The following is a 21,469-nucleotide window of genomic DNA, read 5'->3' on the forward strand; positions in this document are numbered from 1 at the left end:
TCCTTCCTGCACCTTATTAAACATACCATACTTTCAAATAAATACATTATGAATACATTTGATTCAGTAGTTAATATTAAGTGAGGTTTTTTTTCCTTAAGTAGACACTTTTAGCTTTACCCAACATTTTTGAAGTGATTCTTCATATTCTCTGGTAGACAGAATATACAGAAGCCAACCCATCCTTCTCCCTCCATTTGGTAGTCTAACTGAAATGCTTTTGGCTTCCCTCAAAATTCCTCAGGCATTTCACCCTAGGTTAAATCACCAAAATCAGGTTGAATTTCATTTTATGTGAAATTTCGAGGGCATCTCTGCTATTTAATACCTCCTGTTTCTGTCCTGCACTTCACATTTAGCTGAATTAGGTTTTGAAGAAAGAAAAGAGAAGCCAGTTTAGCTTAGCTCATTGTAGCTTCATACACTATGAGCAATTCCTGAACCATTCTCAGATTATTTATTCAGGAGGGCATCAAATAATGCAATTCAGTTGCACATCCGTACAATTTGTTCAGATAGATGTCATCGTCACACTGCAGCGAAAGCAATGCTGGTGTTGGGTTATTCTGCACTGCATGAATCATTACTCTTTAAAGAAGGACGTTCTACCATGGGATGGCTGTTCTCGTGACAGTGTGCCCTCAGCTTTACAATATTTTGCTGTGGCCATCTATTATTCATTTTGAACCTGGCCACTCACCCGACTTTACAAACAGATATTACAATGGGCCACATGTACACTAAAATGTGCTGTATGAAAGGCTAAATAGAACACTACAGACCTTTCACTAGCTGACAGAAAATGGCACAAGACTATTTGCCTGTGTTCCCCAATAAGAGTATAACAGCCTCACTTTTTGATCCGGCAAATGGCTTCAAAGGAATGTGAGCCACCCTTTCCCCCCATGATAATGACAAGCCCAGTTAGCTGATTGAGAAATATATACATGAAGGCGCTGCCCCTGATCCACATAGAGTCATGCACAGTAATGTGTATGCAGAATGTGACTGTGCTTTGGGAATGCAGAGAAGAGGGGAGATAGGAGAGCGCTCTTCAAGTACTTGAAAGGCTGTCACAGAGAGGAAGGCTAGGATCTCTTCCCGATCATCCCAGAGTGCAGGACACGGAATAATGGGCTCAAGTGGCAGGAAGCTGGATTCCGACTGAGCATCAGGAAAAATGTCCTGACTGTTAGAGCAATACGACAATGGAGCCAATAACTGAGGGAGGTGGTGGGCTCTCCCACACTGGAGGCACTCAAGACAAGACCAGACAGCCATCTGTCAGGGATGTAGGGGTGTATGAAACCCCACTCACCTGCATCCATGGGGGGTCCGCCGGGGGGGAAGGCAATCCGTTCCTCCCTCCCGGAATCCTCCCTGGCCAGCGCCACTCCGTGGTTACTCCACGGAACCACTGGCTGGACCCATCCACAGCTGGACCTCAGGCTGCTGCCAGGCTGCTGCGGCCACAAATGGCGTCCTGCATAGGGGATGCCATTTGCGTCCCTGCTCTTTGCCATGATAGGCTACGTAAATATTTACATAGCCTATCACGGCTAAAGGAGGGATGCAAATGGCGTCCCCTATGCAGGACACCATTCACGGCCGCACACTGGAGCAGGAGACTGCAGCAGCCGGATCTGGACCCGCCAGAGGCAGGTAGGATCTGGTCCACGGGGACTTCGTGGGGTGGCGGGGGGAGCTGTCCTTTCCACCATGGATTCTGGGGTTCCGGATTCTAAAGAATCCAGCCTCACTGGAGTCCGTGGCAGAATTCTCCGCCATCCCTACAGGGATGCTCTGACTTGGATTCCTGCACTGAGCAGGGGGTTGGACTAGATGGTCTTGTAGGCCCCTTCCAACCCTATGATTCTATGATTCTGTGAATACTGGGACCTCCAATCCCAAAATTCTGGATGGTACCAGGCTGGGAAAGGCTGCCGTAGATATGCTATTATGGAATATGGCCGAAGCATCATTCCATGTCCTGTTATCCTTTTTGTCTTTTGTAATTCCAATACTGAAAGCATTCAGTACTAAGGCTCAGTAACTGTTTTGGTTATGTAAGTCATTTAGGCGGCAATCCTACACACACATACCTGGGACTAAGTCCCAACATACTCAGTGGGATTTACTTTTGAGTAAACATGAATAGGATTGCACTCTTAATTACAGATTTCTGTGTTTTCACGAAAGGAAGACAACAAAATTGTGTTTACAGAACTGCAAAGGAAATGTGTGCATCAAATTGGTGACTGCAGATTTAGTTGTGTCCTTTGGGACCTCTGCTGCCTTTTCAGCTTAGCACACAATATGATTTAAATTGCAGCTTGTGCAGAGATCTGCCATGGGATTGCACTCCATGTTTCCAACTGTTTATAGTTCAGTGAGCTTTAACTTCTTCAATTCAGAAAATTAAAGTTGTTGCTGATATCAGGCTGATAGCTGGTGTGAGATTGCTTAAAGACTCACTTGAGTTTCAAGTGTTTCAATGTGTGGGTATAAATCTGCAGTAGATGTATGTTATAAAACTGCATTTGGGCAATGAGTAAAAGTCTAGTTTAAATGTCACCACCGCATATTAATGGGAACTAAATATAAACATACACTTGCGGACCTGAAACTGCTTCTGTTCAAGCTAGTCTAACAGCCTTGTCCTTTTCATTATCCTTCATAATTATGCTACAAAGGGTGTCCTGCATTGTTGGAAGTGAAACTGCCATATTGCATCCAGGGCTGCATTCCTAAACATACTTACTTCAAAGTAAGTCCCACTGGAAGCTAGGCATAGTTACAATCCAGCTGCTAATATGGTACCATTAAACATATCACTGGTCAAACACAGTAACTGCAAAACTAGAATGGTTTTTCCTTAAACTGTTCCTATTTAATGAATGCATAATCTTCTCCCTGCAAGTCAATTTGCCCCCAAAATGTGACCTCCAGCCACATTTCCCTCCATGGGGTTGGAGAGGTCCAGAACACTAGTCAGGCGGGGGAAACAGCCTTCCCCAACCTGGTGCCCTCCAGATGTTTTGGACTACAACTCCCAGCATTCCTGATGATTGGCCATACTGCCTAGGGCTTATGGGAGATGAAGTCCAAAACACCTGGAGAGGAATGAAAGGCTGGCAATGCTGGCAATTCACGGCTGAAGCACCCTTTCCCCCTGACCCTTCAGAGCAAGGGCATGGAGAAGGGGCTGCTGACCATGGTGGTGGTGGTGGTGACCAGGAGGGCTTTCTCTGCAAAATTTCTATTCTTGAAGCACTGACATGGCAGAGTTCCAAGCACAAGGGACCCTGGGACATGCCTGAGTATCCCATAGGGAACTAAGGTCCCCAGGAAATTACATGTCCCAGGGTGGGCTCTTTCCTGGTATGCTGTTGTAAGCAAGCTGAATAGCATCCCAGACACAAGAACCTCTAGGACACCTTCCAGAGTGCTTCACATCCCTTCCTGAGTACTCTCAGAGTCCCTGGGAAAACCACATATTCCAGAGCTATACTGTGCATACCCGGGTATCCATTTATATCCTGAGGCAGAAAATTACTTCTTAGGGAAATGTTGCCCGAGTCATAATGCTTCAAGCTGGAGAAATGTACATTCCAAAGTCGGTTAATATAAACTTTGCCAGTATCACTAATTAGCAGACTAATGGGAAAGGGAAGGTGAGAACGTGAGTGAGAATTGGTATGGGTACTTCTCAGTCCCTATTCAGGCATTCCTCCCCTTACACAGTTAGAATTGCATGAGGGGAGAGCAGGAAAGTGCTAGCTAGCTCTGCCCCTCCCTCACACCCCCGCCACCAGCCGTGCCATCCCCCAAGCACAATAAAGGTTCGAAATCACATGGGGAGCCTGCACAAGTATAGAGCTTCCCTGGGCACATTCTCCACTGCAGGCGTTTGCTCTTTGAAGTGCTGAGTGTGACAGGGCCAGTGATGGGGATGTGACAGAAGGAGCAGTGCTAACTAGCCTGCCCCCTGCCTCCCCTTCACAATTTGCCTGCATAGGACTCAAGTTAAGACAGGTTTACGCAATAAGACCAGAAAGTAGTAGAAAGGGCTGGCCAGTGGCCAAGAGCCTTTCTCCCTGGTTTTCTCACTGCAGGAGTTTTTTCTTGTACCATCCAAAACAGGTATCTCCAGCTGTAGCCTGAAATGGTAGAGTGGTTCTACCAATTCATTCTGCTACTGGTATAGTCCCAACCTGACAGAAGTGATGGAATTTGGACTGTACCATTTCAGTAACACTTCAGGCCGCAACTGGGAATGCCTTTTCCAAATGTTCACCAATGGGTTTGTGTTCTTTTGTTTTTTGTTTTGTTTTGTTTTTAAGGTCTGGAAGATTTTTTAAAAATACATCAGAGACGGGGTATGCAAAACCTTTCTCCCTGATGTCTAGTTAACAATACACATGGAACTTTCTAGATTGGGGAACATTAACAAAATGTGAACACCCACCTGCCATCTGAAGTAGTTCTGCCCATTTAATTGTCTCAGAATATCAACTGGTTCTGCTACATATGTAGACTGGGCCTTAGTGAGGTAGGCAAGAGAATGAAGTGTTTAGCTAAAAAAAAAAAAAAGAGGAATTCTCCAAATATGGTCCAAAAATGTGTTTATGCCCTTTTGTCCCACCATTAGTTTTATACATATTGATGTGGTGGGGGGAGATATCTTCCCACATTATACAAATGCAAATAAAACTTATCACACAATTAGAACGTTATGGTAAAATCTGAGATGCACCATAGATTATTCGCTCATTTGTCGACCATCTGCTACTCCATAAAGAACAATTAATGCACCATGTAATATGATGCAGTACAGTTTCATGACTACGATATTACAGGAAAGCTGGTAATAAAATTCTGGCGTGTGCTGGGTGTTTTTATGTGCGTGTGTTTATGAAGCAGCTGTATTTTCATTGGAATAGTCTAATCAGAGCTTTTATCTCTTATTGTGCATGCAGTATATTGACTATCAGTTTCACGAATGTATTGAGAGTTTATTGAGGTTTATTAAAAGTGTTGAACTACCAGTTTTATCCAGGTCTTTTAGAATTCCCATCCATTCAGATATCCATGGCAAGATTTCGGGTGGAACGCCAGTCAACGTTTGTGTGCATGGAGGCTGGGGGTGAGATCTTCGTTAGCACGCTTAATACATGGGAGCTAAGAAGTGCCAGGGAGATTAACCCCCCTTGGAAACACTTCATCAGACTTATAGACAGACAATGATCCACAATCTGTCGTCTTTGTGTTAGATATTTTTTCTTTAAAAATTGCAGCATAACCAAAGTCTCTAGCATATGCTGAGATAACTTATCACTCTGCTAGCTAATGTTACAGGGTCCCAGAGGACACATATTTAATACACTGGATTAATTACTGAGCCAGCTCTTTTCTTGAGGTTCTTCTGAGAGGAAAGGAAGAAAACTGTACCTGCATTTCAAGTGTGGAACTATGGGAGAAGGCATTTGTGAAACTATGGTTCAAGGCTAGCTTGCTAGAGAGAATCTCCAGTGAACTCCATGTTCCATGATTCCTTTTAGGGACTTTATTCTTTTCTTTTCACACAAAGCAAGAACTGAGCCTGCAGACATGGAAGATCAGTGCAGGTGGAAAACAGCTTCTTAACCTTTTCCCTGCCCTCTCCAGGCTGTTCTGCCAAAAGTCACCCTGACTGTTTTCCCTAACAGTGGCAAAAGTAGCTTGGTAGATGGTTTTCAGTAGAACAGCCCAAGGGAAAGGGGGGAAGAGGCCCCTCTCCCCCTGCACCGTTGATCTTCAAATTGCAGCCTCAGCTGCTGGACTGAATAATAGTGAAAATCATGGACATTAGATGTCCATGATTTTCCAAAGGACCTTTTCCACTTGAGGTGGAAAGGGTCCTTTGGAAAATCATGGACATCTAATACTATTGGTTTCCCCCCACACATACTTTTCTTCATTGGCCCCAACCTTTTTGAAGGTTGAAGCCTAACCTACACATCCAGCAAAATCACAAGGTCCTTCTGACTAGGGATGGGCAAGAATGTAATTTGTTTTGGTTTTTTGATAAGAAGTTACCAAAATTCACACATTTCTTCATAAATGGGATGGAAAGAACTAGAGATTTTAAAAATGTGGGCGATTTGAAAGGAACAGACTTGTCCATCCAGGCCCAAGGCTTTGAATGCTTAGCTCTTAAAGGTGCGGATTTGAATTTTGTGCTGACGTTTGTGGTGCTGAATCATAATGGCCACCTCTTTTTTTTCTGACTCCCTCCTTTAAGCCCTCACATGTTCAGCTGAACAAGGCTACTGTAACGTTGGCTGATACTGAACAGGAATATAGGAAGCTGCCTTATATCAGGCAATACTATTTGTCCATCTTACTTAGTGTTGTCCACTCTTCTGGCAGGGTCTCTCCAGGGTTTCAAGTAGGAGTCTTTCCCAGCACCAGCTAGCTACCTGATCTTTTTAACTGAATACACCAAGGAGTGAACCTGCGACCTTATGTATGCAACACATGGGCAATACCACTGTTACGATTACTCCAGTGATATAAATATGTAAAGAACATTATCTTGAAGGTTTGGAGGATTGAACATTTGCCATGAGGATTCTATGCAGGAAATCAGATTGATTTTATAGAATACACAGCAGGGAATAATAAAACGTTTTAGAGATAAGTGTAAAAAAGAGGATTTGGGAGCAGACAGATAGGGTGTCTTGCAAAGCTGGCAAATCAAGGTATCATAAAGTGAGGTTAAAAGGTTAAAATGAGATCTACAAACATGGGGAGTAAAGGGGAGAGAGCAGCACCAAACATTAGCATCCTGGCCTGAAGACTGTTGAAAATTATCCATGTGCATTCTGCATTAAAGTCCAACACATTAGCCAACAATAGCCCTGTCAGAATTATGTACATGATGATTTATTTCCTTGCTTGCACAGCTTGTCTTGATTTTGTAAAGAAAATTTATTTTCAATTACTTTAACAGCAAGATAGATGAGGTGGAAGGATACAATGTGACTACCAATCTTGAGGAATATTTCCATTTATGTAATATAGCCCCTGATCTATATTCTGCATACAGCTCCTTTTTCATGCACAGAGAGAATCAAATGCCACAATGGAGCTTTCCATCAGAAGTCTTTGACGTTTTCTGACCTTTTGCCCCAAGCTGCAACATGGGACTCACTTTTATTTATTTTATTTTTTAACATATATTTCCATCTTTTTCCTTCTATTTTTCTCTTTTCTCTCTCCCTCTCTTTTTATCCTCCAGTCTCTAGTCATCTCACTTCAGGTTTATTTCTCTTTAAAAAAAATAAATAAATAAATAACAACAGGGAGCGGAACTACCTGTTAAGATAGTCACAGAGCTGCCTATATTCTGATATATCCGTATACCAACATTATGATGTTATTCACTTCCGTGGCCATCTTCTGCTTCGCTGGCTGCTGGTGGTGAGGCAATGAAGGGCATCACTGCACTGTGACATCAGGACCGCCCTGGACAGGTGTTGTCACATGTTGAAAAGTGGAGAGGGACTTGATCAAATGAATCAGTTTTCAGTGGCAGTGTCATCTTTACTGTGAGTATAACCCTGTGCATGTTTACTCAGAAGAAAGTTACACTGTGTTCAGTGGGCCTTACTCCCAAGTACATGTGTGTAGCAAAATAGCCTAAAATGTGGCATTCTCCCCCGTGATAAACACATCCTTTAAGCAAAAGGTCTTGCCATTTAAAATACAAACCAATCGAAATACATTCTGTTCCTTTGCTTTTTCGCATTTCGTTTGCAAATGCACAAGCGCTATCCCTCCACTAATAATGCAGCAGTCATGCTCACCCCTTTGCAGACATGTACTCTCCACCTTTGCCAAAATAATGCTAACCTGTCTTTTGGGTTGTGATATGCTGCCAAATCCCTGCATTACTAGCAATGCATGGCAGAGCTGATTTTTCAAAGTATGCATTAGTATAGATGCTTGTCAGACTTCAGTGAACTATACTTGACCTTTAAACTACAAAGGAGGGGGAGCATTCATGCACTGACAGGAAGATGGACTATGTGATCAAACAAGCCCATTCCATTTCTTTTCCTTGTGATTCCAACAACTTTTGCCCCCAAATCTGCTCACAAAAAAATCAACAATATCACATCAGTGATGATAAGCCTATAAATGAGATGCTCTGAGCTAAAATACTGGGGTTTATTCTTCACGTTTTCTGTTGCTAAATTAAATTGGAAATTACACATTCTATCCACATGAATACCAAACAGGGCTGTCATAATTGATGTGATAACGCTGAATACCAAAAGGGGTAATGAAGAATATTTTTTTTGTCCTCTGTTCTGCCAACTGTTGTTTCTATGCCTTCATGAATTTTCTGCTATTTCACTAACATGACAGGTTAGTGTAAAAGAAAAGAAAAGAAAAAAGAAACAATCATTCAACCAGTGCTCATTTCAAATTTTAGTGCACCACGGATTTAATCTTCCTTTAATAGATTTTGTGTCAAGTTTGTCTATGCTAGCTGTGAAAGTTAATTATAAAGCACACAAAAATATATTCAATGAGACCCCAGATTTGTGGCTGTCTCTGAGCCTGCAAAGAAGAAATTAGTCAGTGTTTAAAATGCAACTGTAAAGGAAAAGAGGGTTTTGAAGAGGTAAGGATAAGTGGAACATGAAGAACATAATGAATTTCAGATAAATGACTTTCGGCAGGTTTGAAGATACATCATATTTATTTTAGGCTAGACAAATTGTGAATGTAGAAGTTGGTTCTGTGTTGGAAATCCCATGAGAATCCAATGTGCTGTTCACCACATACCACATATCTCAAATCCAATTTAACAACAGCATTCAGTGCTTCTCTATAGTGAAAGTGGCATCCAATGTCTACTGGTCTGAAAATGTTGAGAAATTGCCCCTCAGTCAAATACAATTCATGACGGGAAGAACTGTGTGGAACATTTGGTCAGTTCTTCCATTAAAGCCCCTTTGATGTCAGTGGATTTATGGCAGGAGATTCTAGTACCATTTATGCTTCCAGAATTGGATGCATGTATCCCCAACTCTACTCCCTCTAGTTCAGGTAGGGAAGCTTACAGTACTTCACATTGTTCTTGCATTTCTGTGCCTGATGGTGAGCCCCATGCATGGGGGGGGACCCAAAGAGGCATACACAAAGCTACCTGTAGGTCTGTCCAGGAATATAATCAGTGGTTGGCATCTTTGAGAGCCTATTCAAACCAAACACTACAAATGCAAGGAGCCAACTACTTGTTAGTTGGTATAATCTTTGAGAATGTGCCAATACCTACACCCTAGCAGTGGGGCCATAGCTGAGCCCCACAGCCCCCTGGTCCTCCAAATTATTGTGGTTGCCTGTTCCCCAGCCCTTTCCAATCAAGCAGTCACAAGAACAAGGTGAAGGAGCAGCAGCAGCCTGTTTTTCCTCTGTCCTCTTCTTCTGGGCGATGGTGTAGATTGCACCCAGAGTGGGAGGGAAAGGAAATGGGCAGTGGTGACAGTGACAACCGGACAGACACACTCAGGGAGTAGGTCCCCACTGAAGGCATCTTGCCCACCCTTCCCACCCACCCACCCAAACATCTGAAGTCAACGACGGGTCTGTTTCAGACATACAAGTTCATCACTTGATGACACAACCAAATGTGAGAATTACCTCCATTGAAAAATACTGTTTGAGTCACCATTGGATAATATGATAGTTCTACCTATAATGACTGATCTGGGACAGCCAGATCACATATATTGACTTGCGTGTATGACCTGGTCATAAGGATCCACTTTGCATCTTTTATTTGTGATCAAATCACTTAAAAGGAAGTGTGTAAATTCAGATTATTACTTTTTATCTGTGTTATCTTATCTAAACTTGGTTAGCAAAGATAATTACCTCCTTAAAATTAAACAAGCTATGCAGCTGATATGGTATGTTTTGTGAAAAACCTAATTTACTTGGAGAATTACAGTATAATTTCACTGAACTTCTGTGTTCATTTTTTCTTCATCATATAATTAGTCATTACAGAGAATCAAAACTATTGTCGTCTCCTTAAGAACAAAGGCCTTGGGAACTGATAATTATACCACAGCTCAACAGTTTCTTTCTTTTTCCTTCTTTCTTTCTTTCTTTCCTTCTTTCTTTCTTTCTTTCTTTCTTCTTTTCTGAATATAAAGTGTTACATTTGTCAATTTTCCAGACAAAGAAGTATCCCCCCCCCAAAAAAAAAATAGAGCAAAGCACATGGGAAGTCCTGCTTTAATGGCCATTTTTTAAAAAAAATCCTTAACTCCACATTGCCTTACCAAGTAATTTTAGCTAAACCACTAAAATGTACATTAAAATATACATCCTTTTAGTCTGCACTCCAGTTGTGTTAGAAATAAATATTTGAAACAAAAGAACAGGTACCAAAAATATAATTTTGTTCTATTTTCCATCAGTCACAATTTCTAATCAATATATCAAGGCATGTATGTGTATATATATATATATATATATATATATATATATATATATATATATATTTGAGGACAAGAATTCCAGTGTAATTATATTGGGGGGGGGGGTAGAGAGAGAAAGAGAGATATCTAGGCCAGGGGTAGGCAACTTGTGGCCCTCCAGATGTTTTGCCAACAACTTCTAGCCCTAGCCAGCATAACCAATGGTGAGGGAATGAGGGAGTCATAGTTCAACCACATCTGGAAGGCCATGAGTCGCCCACCCCTGACTAGACCAATATATAAATAGCGTGGTATTCACTATGCTCAGGTTTGGGGAAAGGACATGGTCCAAATTAGCTGAGGCTACAAGCTCTAATAACCATTGGCAAAACATCTGGAGGGCCACAAGTTGCCCTCCCCTGCTCCAATGTAAGACCAGAACAATCAACTAGGGATGTACAGACTATGTAAAATCCACTCCATATGTGTTTCACCGATTGTCAGGTGCCTTTCATTCCATCATCCGCCCACAGACAGATGCAAATTTTTTTTTCGTCATGCGGAAAAATACGGAAATAATTAAGTACATATTTACATAAATATTTACATAATTTACCCCAGGAAGTAACATTTAGTGTATTATCCCCTATTCCATTCTTTGTTTCCTCAGCAGAAACTTACATATTTTTCTACGGATTTATATGCATGCATTTCAGGAAAGTAAAAAAATCATCCGAAAGTCCGCAGACTCTACACGACCTGAGTTGCTCCACAGCGGATTCCGCCGTCAGATTCTTAGACATCTGAGCCCATGTTAATGCATCTAGAATTTCTCCAGCATCCCTACTTGCCATAGCCAATTGCTTACTTTGGGGGCTGGGAGAATAAACATTACCCAGCAGTGAGTTACAACAGATCAGTATGTTTCAGAACATAAATTATGGTTCGTCCTCATTATCCTCTTGAATTGTGTGCTATGCCTTTATTTGGGTACTGACCTCACTGATTTAGCTAGAACTATGCCTTGCATGACTGGAAAGCAGATTCACCATTGTTCTTCTGCAAGCAATAGATTTAGCTAGAATTTCAAGTTCAGATGTTCTGAACGGAATCAATTCCATAAATTAATTTATTGCACTGGCAACAAGCAGACTATAAAAGAGGTTTTCATTCTGTCTTTTAGAAAACTATTCCTACAAGGGATACCCCTTGTTAGACATTCTGTGGGGTGACCCTCAATTCTGCTTAATCAGTATTGTCAGAACATATTGCAAACTAACAGCTAATTTCTATGTCATCTATAGTAATATGTCACAATTAAAACCTCCATATGATTCATTTGGGAACACAATCCTAACTAGATAGGTGTCCACCTCTGAACTCAGAGGTGACAGCCTATCCAAAGCAAGGAAGGAGAGGCACGGGGGGATCATTCCCTTCACACCTCTCCTGCCTTGCTATTTTCTACTAAACAGCCATTTTCGGCTGTCTAGCCGTGGGGGGCCAACCAGGGGAGGATGCTGTCGTACGCGCAGCTCTGATCTCCCCACCTGGAACACCCCCCGGAATGCCCCTTTTCAGTCACTCCACGCTCCTTTACAAGCGTGGAGGATGGAGCTTCTCTGCACTGCCTCAGAGGCAGCACGGACAAGCAGGGAGGTTGGTTTTCCGGGAACTGACCTTCGGAGGTGGACACCTATCTAGTTAGGATTGTGTTCCCAAATGAATCATATGGAGGTTTTAATTGTGGCATATGCTATAGATGACATAGAAATTAGCTGTTAGTTTGCAATATGTTCTGAGGTCTGTTCCTGGAAAAGAGCATATCCTATGGCCCTCTAGACAATGTCTAGTGGCCATAGGATTGCTCCTTTAGTTACAGTAACTGAAAATAAATTCTTAAGGGAGAATATTATATTGATTTTTTTAATCTAATGCTTGAAATGTTTAGGAATTCTGACACAAACAAAGCATTTTGCTATTAAGAAAACAATGAATCTTAAAGCCAGCTCCATCAAGGTACGCCATTTATTTCAGTTACATACCTTTGATCAAGGACATCTTAACTGTGGTCTGCCAATGAAAATTCTGAAAAACTGTTAATGCAAAAGGGGCACTCGAAATGTGGAGTGTATACAAAGTACTGATTAACTTACAACAAATATTTTTCTGTTAAAGAAACTGAGAAAAGGAGATTGAAAAAGGCACACATTGCATTTTTAAAAAAAAATTATTTGCTTTCCTTAGTATGATTGTTGTAAACCAAGCTCTTTTTTTAGAGTTGGCATTGAGATCAGAGGCATGGTTAATGTTGAGAAAGTTTACCATTGTGGCTTTATCCTTCTTTGATCATGCTTAATCGTGTTTTAGTCTGCTTTTTTTCTTTTTTTAAAGTTTGTTATTTTTTACACACTTCAACACAGATTGTTTGAGACTGGGGAGAGTAAAGTCTTTGTAAACTCTTTAATCCCAAAGCCTTTTTTTTTTTTTCTTTTGGTATGGGTACCAATTAATTGCTAGACTATCACATGGGGAGAGGCATGGCGTGCTAAGGTGTAATGTTGTTGATGAAGACAGATGTGGTATTTGAAGGTCAAAGTGGGCCCTTGATCCACATTGTAACCCACATCTGCAACATTTGTTACAAATGTGTATAGCTGCAACTTCAGCTGTGAATTAGCAGACGTGCAGGAAAACCACACTAGGCAAATGGTTATGGAAAGAATTTCCTGATAAAAGTGTGATTTCTTGTGTAGTCTGCAGAGTGCATTGAAACCACCATCTTAAATTGGGGTGGGTGAGGGTGGAGGAGATTAAGAACAAAAGTCTGGGGCTTCATTTTAAGGGCAAACTATATTATCATCCTTATACAGCACACCTGGCTGCACCTGGGCTGATGGCCAGATTGGGGCTGGATTCCCCTACTTGCATCAGCGTAGTTGTGTCCGTCAGCTGGTATCAAAATTCAGATCCTGTGAGTTCCTAGCAATGGCTACCAATTCACTGTCCCAGAGTTAAAAGGCAGTGGGCCTAATGCGCTTTGCGGCCCTCCCCATCTTTTAAAATCCATGTTGAACATAATTGGATTTCTCCAGATGTGTTTTCATAACCAATTTATCAGAAATAGCTCAGTGTTTTGCATGGAGAAGATCCCAGCATCAATCACCTTCAGCAAAGGCTATCACACTTGGAGAGTCAGGGTCCTTCCAGATGAGGCTTTTATGGTGCCTCACTCATGGCGTTTTCCAGGGAGCCCAGAAGATACCTTCATTTTGTGCCCCTCCTGAGTTTTCCCACTGCTTTTTCCATCGGTTTTCTTGTCAGAGAAATATCTGGTAAGGAGGAAAGGATGGCAAAGCTTTTGTTACGTTATGTTTTGAGATGTTGTTTTAATTCAGATTTTTGTTTGTGATTTGATTGTTAGCAGCCCTGAGCACCATTCTTTGGCAGAAAGGCAGGACATAAATGAAATAAATAAAGAATAGATCAATAAATAGCTGCACGACATTTTTTGATTGATAGTGCTAGGAGCTGTCCCTCGGAAGCACCCATTGTCAATAAAAGTAGACTAAGGGTGCAACCCTATGCATGTTCAGACAGAAAAAGGCTTACAAATCCCAGCATGCCGCAGCCAGCATGGCTGGTTGAAGGTAGGGATGTCAGAGAATTCTGCGACGGATCTCGGTGAGCCCGAATGCCAGTGCATTTGGCCCCCCGAAATCTGTCACAGAATGAAGCCCCCGCCCCCCCAACCCACGAAAGGCGCATGAGATGAAGTCCCCGCCGCCCCCACCCCATGAAAGGCACGCGAAACGGAGCACTTACCTGCTCCCGTCCGCGCTGCTTTGCGAATGGCGGCCGTCCTGTGTCCTACCATTTGTGTCCCTGCAGAGGCCGTGATAGGCTATGTAAGTATTTACGTAGCCTATCACGGCAGGGGGGGGGGGAAACAGCGTATGCAAATGGCGGCAGCTACCGCCATTTGCGTATGCTGTTTTTCCCCCTGCCGTGATAGGCTATGTAAATATTTACATAGCCTATCATGGCTCAATACACGCCATTTGCGTCCCTGCAGGGCTGCCCAGCGGCCAGATGTCCGGCTGCGGGCGGCCAGAGCCGGCCGGTGGCTCTGCGGCTTGGCCATGGAGCGGAGCCGGCCGGGCAGGATTCTGGGGGGAGGGACGGAGCGCCTCCCCCCCACCACGGATTGCCCAGCATGGAGCCTGGTAGGTGTTTTGTACATCCCTAGTTGAAGGGATGGTGGCAGCTGAAGGACATCTGTCTAAACATGCATAGGATTGTGCCCTAAAGGTGCAATGCCAGCTGGGGAATGCTGGAAGCTGTAAGACTTCTTTTTCTACCTATACACACTTACCTGGAGTACGCTCCATTGAACTCAAATGGGTTTACTCCTGAGTAGATGCATATAGGATTGCACTGTAAATGAGCTAAATGAACCAATGATCTGACGCAGTATATGACAGCTTAAGATGTTCACCGTTCTCCTTTTAAATAATATTTATGAAATGAAGCCCATACTTCCCCAAATGTTGTTCCTTTTAACATAAAACCATCTGGATCGCTTGCTTTTATTTATCTTTTTAAAAGCAGATCAATGTTTCCTTTTTGGGATGGCTATATTGACATATCTTATTGCTTGAATGCAATATGAAAAGTATCATAGGAGATTAGTAGGACTTTAAGGCACCGTTGGGGTATTTACAGGGTTTTTCAGTTCTCTTCATTGTGGTAGTGTCATCATAAACATAAAAAGTGACTGGTGTGCAATGTTAAGCTGCTGAAAATGCGGTGCAATGCATGTGTGTTTATAAATACACGTATGTGGACCTATCCTTCCACTTTGTTTATTTATTTCTTGTACTAAAGCAATTGGAAAGCTATAGAGAACAGAAACAAATGATCAAAAGCACAGATGGCTACCCAGCTGACATGAAAACATTCCTTTATTGATTTAAAATATATTGATTTATCCAGGTGGCTAAACAGCCTGAAAGCTCACTCAGTAAGAACTAGCAAAGCTGCACAGCAGAAGCACTTTTGGGAATCTTCCTAAAGAAGTGCTCAGTCACTCTGATCCAGCTAAGGATATGCCCCCACCGCCTTGAGAAATTTAGCTAGCCTTCTCAAAACCTTTTTGGTTTCCCTTGAAATCTCTCAGATGTTTCAGCTTAAGAAGAGCCTCCAAATTTGCTTTGAATTTCACTTTAGAAGAAGTCTAGAGACAAACAGGGATACACAGAACTGGGGATGTCAGAGAAATCCACAACAGATTCAAAGGAGTTTAAAGTTCGATGAATCTGATGTGTGGATTTCTACAGCAGAGCAGCTTTGCCCCCGAGTCAGTCACGCCGACTAGTGGACCGGGGTTTCTTACTTTGGGGGGAGGAGGGGGATTTGCGCTGATGTGCGCTTGCAAAAGGAACAACATTCTTGCACACCCCTCAGATTCTGTCCGTGAGCCCACGGCAGAAAGGAAGACACCTGACGACCCACGAAACTGACGGGATGGATTTAACGAATTGCTGACACTCATTTGGATTCCCTCAGAATTTCACAGATGTTTGGCCTAAAGAGGAACCCACTCAAATTCTTTTTTTCCATTTTTGCTTGAGGTACAATTTCAGGAGCAACTCAAAAGAAAGCAAAGCAGATCCATGCGCAAAAGGAATCCAACTGCGTACTGCAGTGCTCATCTGGGTACCACTGAACTTGCTGGCTGAGTCTTTTGATGTGGGTCTGGACACACATTCACAGCTGGTGCCACTCGCTGTTCTGTGCAACTTGAGTAGAACTGTGCATGTGTCGAGCTGGAATGGGGCCAGGGACCACATCCTGCTTAACAGTGCGAGTCTGTTCATATCTATCCAGAAGTAAGTCCCACTGAGTTCAATGGGGCTTACTCCCAGGTAAGCCAGTATAGAATTGCAGTCTAAAGGCACAATCCTATGCATGTTTAGACAGAAGAAAATCCTACACATCCCAGCATTCCCCGGGCAGCTATGCTGGCTGTGGAATGCTGGGAGTTGTAGGACGTTTTTTGTCTAAACATGCAAGAGATTTTGCACAGTTTGCTTCTGTTGTTTATGTTTTACGATCAAATCGGTTTCTTCTAAACTACTGTTCTCCAACCTGGTGCCCTCCAGATGAATTGAACTGTAACTCCCATAATTCCCAGCCAGTGTAGCCATTCTGGCTGGGAATTGTGGGGATTGCAGTTCAACACATGTAAAGGGCACCAGGTTGGGGAAGGTTCGAAATGACAACCAATTGGGCCACCTTTTTCCTTTGTTTTGTTGATAACAATTATGAGAGTGGCCCAAGCTTTGTGCGTAAGTTGCGTGCTCAAAGATTGTGTGTGTGTGTGTGTGTGTTATAGTTCCAGATTGTTTATAATGATAGCCCCCCTGAGCAAAAACCAAGTTTGAAACATGTTAGGTGTAACTTGTTCCCTTGTGCATCTTTCTTGTACACCTGTGTCTTTACTGCTGAAGTCACAGGCAGAGACTCTCTTCAGATTTGAAATTGGGTCGGCAATTAGTGAAGATCAAACTCTTTAACAAAAAGCTCCACCCCACCGCAAGATTTATAAATTGACTCCTGAGGTCGGCTGTTCCTTATCATTTTGCCTTACCTTCAACTGCTCTTCAAAATGTCACTTTTTTTGTCTATACCATGGACACTAATCACACCTCAAACAGATCTGTGCAAAGACCTCCAATGTTTGAGAGTAAGGCCCCAGAGCAACCCCTAGAAAGCTGCAGAGTGTTGGGGAAAAGAAGCTTTGAAATCACTCACCAAGAGTCAGGCACCCAAATGACCTTAAGCGTATGCAAAGGCTCTTTATATAAGCTCTATTAACCACTTTTCCTTTGCTGTAATCTATCCAACGATACTATAACGCACACTGGAATTTTCTTTTTTCAGATCCTAGGTTTATTAGTGCTCATCTAATCCCAGAAAGTGACAACCCAGAAGATGACAAGATCTATTTTTTCTTTCGTGAAAATGCAATTGATGGGGAGCATTCTGGAAAAGCAACCCATGCCAGAATAGGGCAGATCTGCAAGGTAAAATTTTGACTGAATGACGTGGGAATAAATGCACTCAGGATAATCTTCTCAACATTTTTAAAGAGCACTTTACTAGCATATTTGGTATTCATTTGGGGGTCAATATGGGGTATTCTGTGGCATTTTATGGTCTGTAGTTTAGGTGATTGGGAACAATCCATTTAAAGCCTCAGGCTGTTTGATTCCAGGTTAAACTAATTAAACTAATGCCTAAACTAATTTTAGTTAGAACAAGCTACAGTTACCCATAACATGTTTGGATATAACATGGATCTGAAGTTTCTTCTAAAATGGAAGTAGAATCTTTCACAAAAGAAGAGGAGAGGGGGAAGAAATATATGAGCCTGAGGTATCCTGTTCATCTGAACTGAGCCTTTGATTCCAAATTCATGTAAAAATAGCAAATATATGGTTCTTTCTCTCTTATTCTTATATTCAACTCTTCCTTTTGGAAGCTGGAGGTGAAAACAGAAGTGGGGCCAGTTTGGAAATGCTGTCCTTGTCCTTGGATGTGGATATGCCTTCCGTTTTTAGTGGCAGCAGAATCTAGCTGTCAAAAATGTTGATTGGCTGGAGCCAATAGGAATGGATGGGCACCCCCCCCCATCTAGGTTCTCCAGTTTCCTGCCCAACTCCTGCCCACACTCACACACCCCTAGACCCACGCTCACACACACCCCTGCACGCTTGTCAAGCCACCCGCACTCACCCGTCCTCCAGCACCACAATCACCATTTTTCGGGGGGAAATGGCGATCACGAAAATGGCACATCTAGTACACAAAATGGTTCCGTGAATCGCCCATATACGCAAGATTACAGGCGTCAATGGGCCATTGATGCCCGTAATCTTGTGCAGATAGGCAATTCACGGCACCATTTTGCATTCAACTAGATGTGCTCATATTCACTGTCGACGTTTTTTCCTGCAAAATAGCGATGGTGGTGCTGGAGGATGGGTCCCGGGTGAGTGCAGGCAACTCGGTGGGTGTGAGTGGGGGGGCAAGTGGGGACAGGGGCTTGGTGGGCACAGCTTGGCGGCAGGGGGGAGTCCGCTGGACTCCCAAACCCAAGTGGGCGACTGTGCCATCCCTAGGAGCCAATCATAAACTCTTCTCCCATGGCAGTTTTGCCCAAACAGTCACAAACTCAATGATATTATACTGCCACTTCTGATTCCCAACTGAGTATGGCCATGTGTGTGGCAGGAGGATTCAGAAGAATGTGGGTCCACATTGAACTGGGAACTCAGAGTGTCACTAGAGCTTTGTTGTGTCCGGAACCACTTGGCTGAAGCAGCACTCTGCTCACTGTTATGTATGTCTGTAAAATAATGCAAAAGACACAGTAGGGTAATATCTTTATTAAGAACAACTGAAACGTCACAAAGTAGTGAGCAAGCTTTCAAGTTCTCCAATACTATTCTTCAGGCTAGACGTTAAACAAAATGTGTGTGTAGGGGGGGAAGAGTTGCTTAACATCAAGTCTGACTAAGTGTTTTGGAAAGCTTGAAAATTGCCTTCCTATGTTGTGGCATTTTAGTTGGTCTTAATAAAGATATTGCTCAACTATAGGTGTGTGTGTGGAGGGTGGGGTGTCCAATAGATCAATACTACTACCTACCATTTTTCTGATAAATTAATTGCAAATCAGGGCTCAGCTCAGGTTGGGGCAGGGGAAGTTTATTGATTGATTGACTGATTTTTATGAGATAGCTCTATACCACTTAAAATAATAAAATCCCGAAGCGGTATAGGGGCTGGGGAAGAACCTAGTGGCTGGTAAAAAGAACCCACCATAACTCCTGCTCTGATGTTATGCCTGTCTCCACCATCACATGGCTTACATGGGATTCTACAGCAGCCTTCCCCAACCTGTTTCCCTTCAGATGTGTTGAAATTCAATTCCCATAATTCCCAGCCAGCATGGCCAATGGAATTATGGGAGTTCCAGTCCAACACATCTAGAAGGTTGAGGAAGGCTGCCCTAGAGCGATCTTCTGCTCAGGCCTCCAGACCAGCTCTGCCAGCATAATAAATAGCATCATATTGAACAGCTGTTTCCATAAAGTAACATTTTGAAATGTAGCTTTAACAACGAGGACACCAAAAGAAAAGATCCATCGATATTGTATTTTATATGTCACTGTAGTACTTTCAAGAAGAGCCACACAAGCTCAAAACCATCTATTTCAGGAGCATAATTAATCTTTTAATGCACCCTAAACTTTGGGTCCCCCCATTATACATCTGTGCAGCAGTCTTGCTTATTTAGTTATGACGATGTAGCAGCATCATATGCCCTCAGATCATTCTCTGGTTGCCAGAAAAATCAAAAATAAATTAGGGCGGTTTGCCATAGTCCATGAGCATCTAGGAAATAAACTACTGCACTCACGTGTATTGAACCTGGCTCAGGACCCAGATACAATACTTGAAGGACCACCCTTGCCATACCAACCATCCTGGGACTGAAGATCAGCTGGGGAGGCTTTGCGTGTGGTGCCCTTCGGGAATGTAGCCCGTGGATCCACCACACGTGGCAGGGCCTCTTTGGTGGCAGCACCCCAGCTGTGGAACTTCCTCCTGGTAGAGATTCGGCTGTCCCCCATGCTGTTGGCATGTAGGTGCCAGTTAAAGACCTATTTATTTGTGCAGGATTTTGGAATACAGGCAAGTGCTCGTTTTGTGTTTTGTTTGATTGATGGTTTGATTGGATTTTATTATTAAAATCTGTGATTTTAGACTCATGATTTTAATGTTGTTTCTGTGGCATGCTGTGTTTTGGGTAGGTTGTTAGCCACTCTATGCTCTTTGTGAGGAAGGGTGGGATATAAATAAAATAAGCAAGTGCAAGCCCAAATATTTTGGTGCTACAAGTGGTTACACCAAGCAAGATATTTTGTTTAACCAACAGCCCTTTTTGTCCGGTGCCAGAGTCCCACACTCCATCAAGAAATCAAGAGATGATTCAGGTCCTGCTAGGTTCAAGTCTGCCTCCCCCTCTTCGGTGTTCACTCCCCTGTGGGGTAAACATTGATAGCCAGGAGCAAGATATACCCCATGCTATATTATATATATATATTTAAAGAAGCAAGCTCTTTCACTGTCCTGACATGAGCTGTTCCTTTTATAGAATGACTTTGGAGGCCACAGAAGCCTTGTCAACAAGTGGACCACCTTCCTCAAAGCACGCCTGATGTGTTCTGTGCCAGGGCCCAATGGCATTGATACTCATTTTGATGAGCTCCGTAAGTGGTTGAATCATTTCTGAATGCAAAATCATTCTCTGGCCAGCTGCATTACTGAATTGACTAAGCTGTTTCTTCCCTCCCACCCCACCCCTGCTTTTTCTTTCCTTCTTTTTTTCCTTTTTGACAGAGGATGTGTTTCTAATGAACTCAAAAGACCCTAAAAATCCAATAATCTATGGGGTGTTTACAACATCCAGGTACAGAATGTTTCATTTTACTTACATGGGAGCCTATGGGGGTGGGGGCTGTTTTTAAAAGCATTCTTTGTTAAGATGGTCCTTTAAGAAGGAAGGCATTTTCTTAACCTTTGAACTGCTAAAATCTAGTAGATGTGAGAGGTTAATGAATTGGAGTTTTCATATGAGCAATGTACATCATCACCCTGAAGCCTGCGGCCACACAGTTTGAAAGGATCTCTGTGTTTTTCTGCATTAGCCCATTTCCTAGCATTGGTTTTATATTATATAATGACTTCAGGCATCTTTATTGAGCCTGATACATCTTGAATGTAAATATCTTATTTTCATCAACATATTAGTGCTATAAACAGTACCTTTGCTTAAGAATTGCTTATGAGAGAATTTGCAAACCATACAAGTAGGGATGTTGGAGGAATCCAGTTTGGGGCTCAAGCTCAGCGAGTGG

The 21,469-nt window shown here is 42.6% G+C and overlaps 1 protein-coding gene across 1 annotated transcript in view; it reads left to right on the forward strand.

Moving 5' to 3' along the window:
• SEMA3A (semaphorin 3A) overlaps window positions 1-21,469 on the forward strand; it is a 314,016-nt gene that overhangs the window by 234,346 nt on the left and 58,201 nt on the right. Inside the window, exons 7-9 of the mRNA XM_084811846.1 lie at window positions 17,427-17,569; window positions 20,707-20,821; window positions 20,952-21,021. Of these exons, the coding sequence (XP_084667972.1) occupies window positions 17,427-17,569; window positions 20,707-20,821; window positions 20,952-21,021 (328 nt within the window). The remainder of the gene's footprint in view (window positions 1-17,426; window positions 17,570-20,706; window positions 20,822-20,951; window positions 21,022-21,469) is intronic.

The sequence above is a fragment of the Heloderma suspectum genome, chromosome 7, assembly GCF_057233095.1.
Source record: "Heloderma suspectum isolate Gila_16-S chromosome 7, 16-S_ref, whole genome shotgun sequence".
In the NCBI taxonomy this organism is placed as follows: Eukaryota; Metazoa; Chordata; class Lepidosauria; order Squamata; family Helodermatidae; genus Heloderma; species Heloderma suspectum.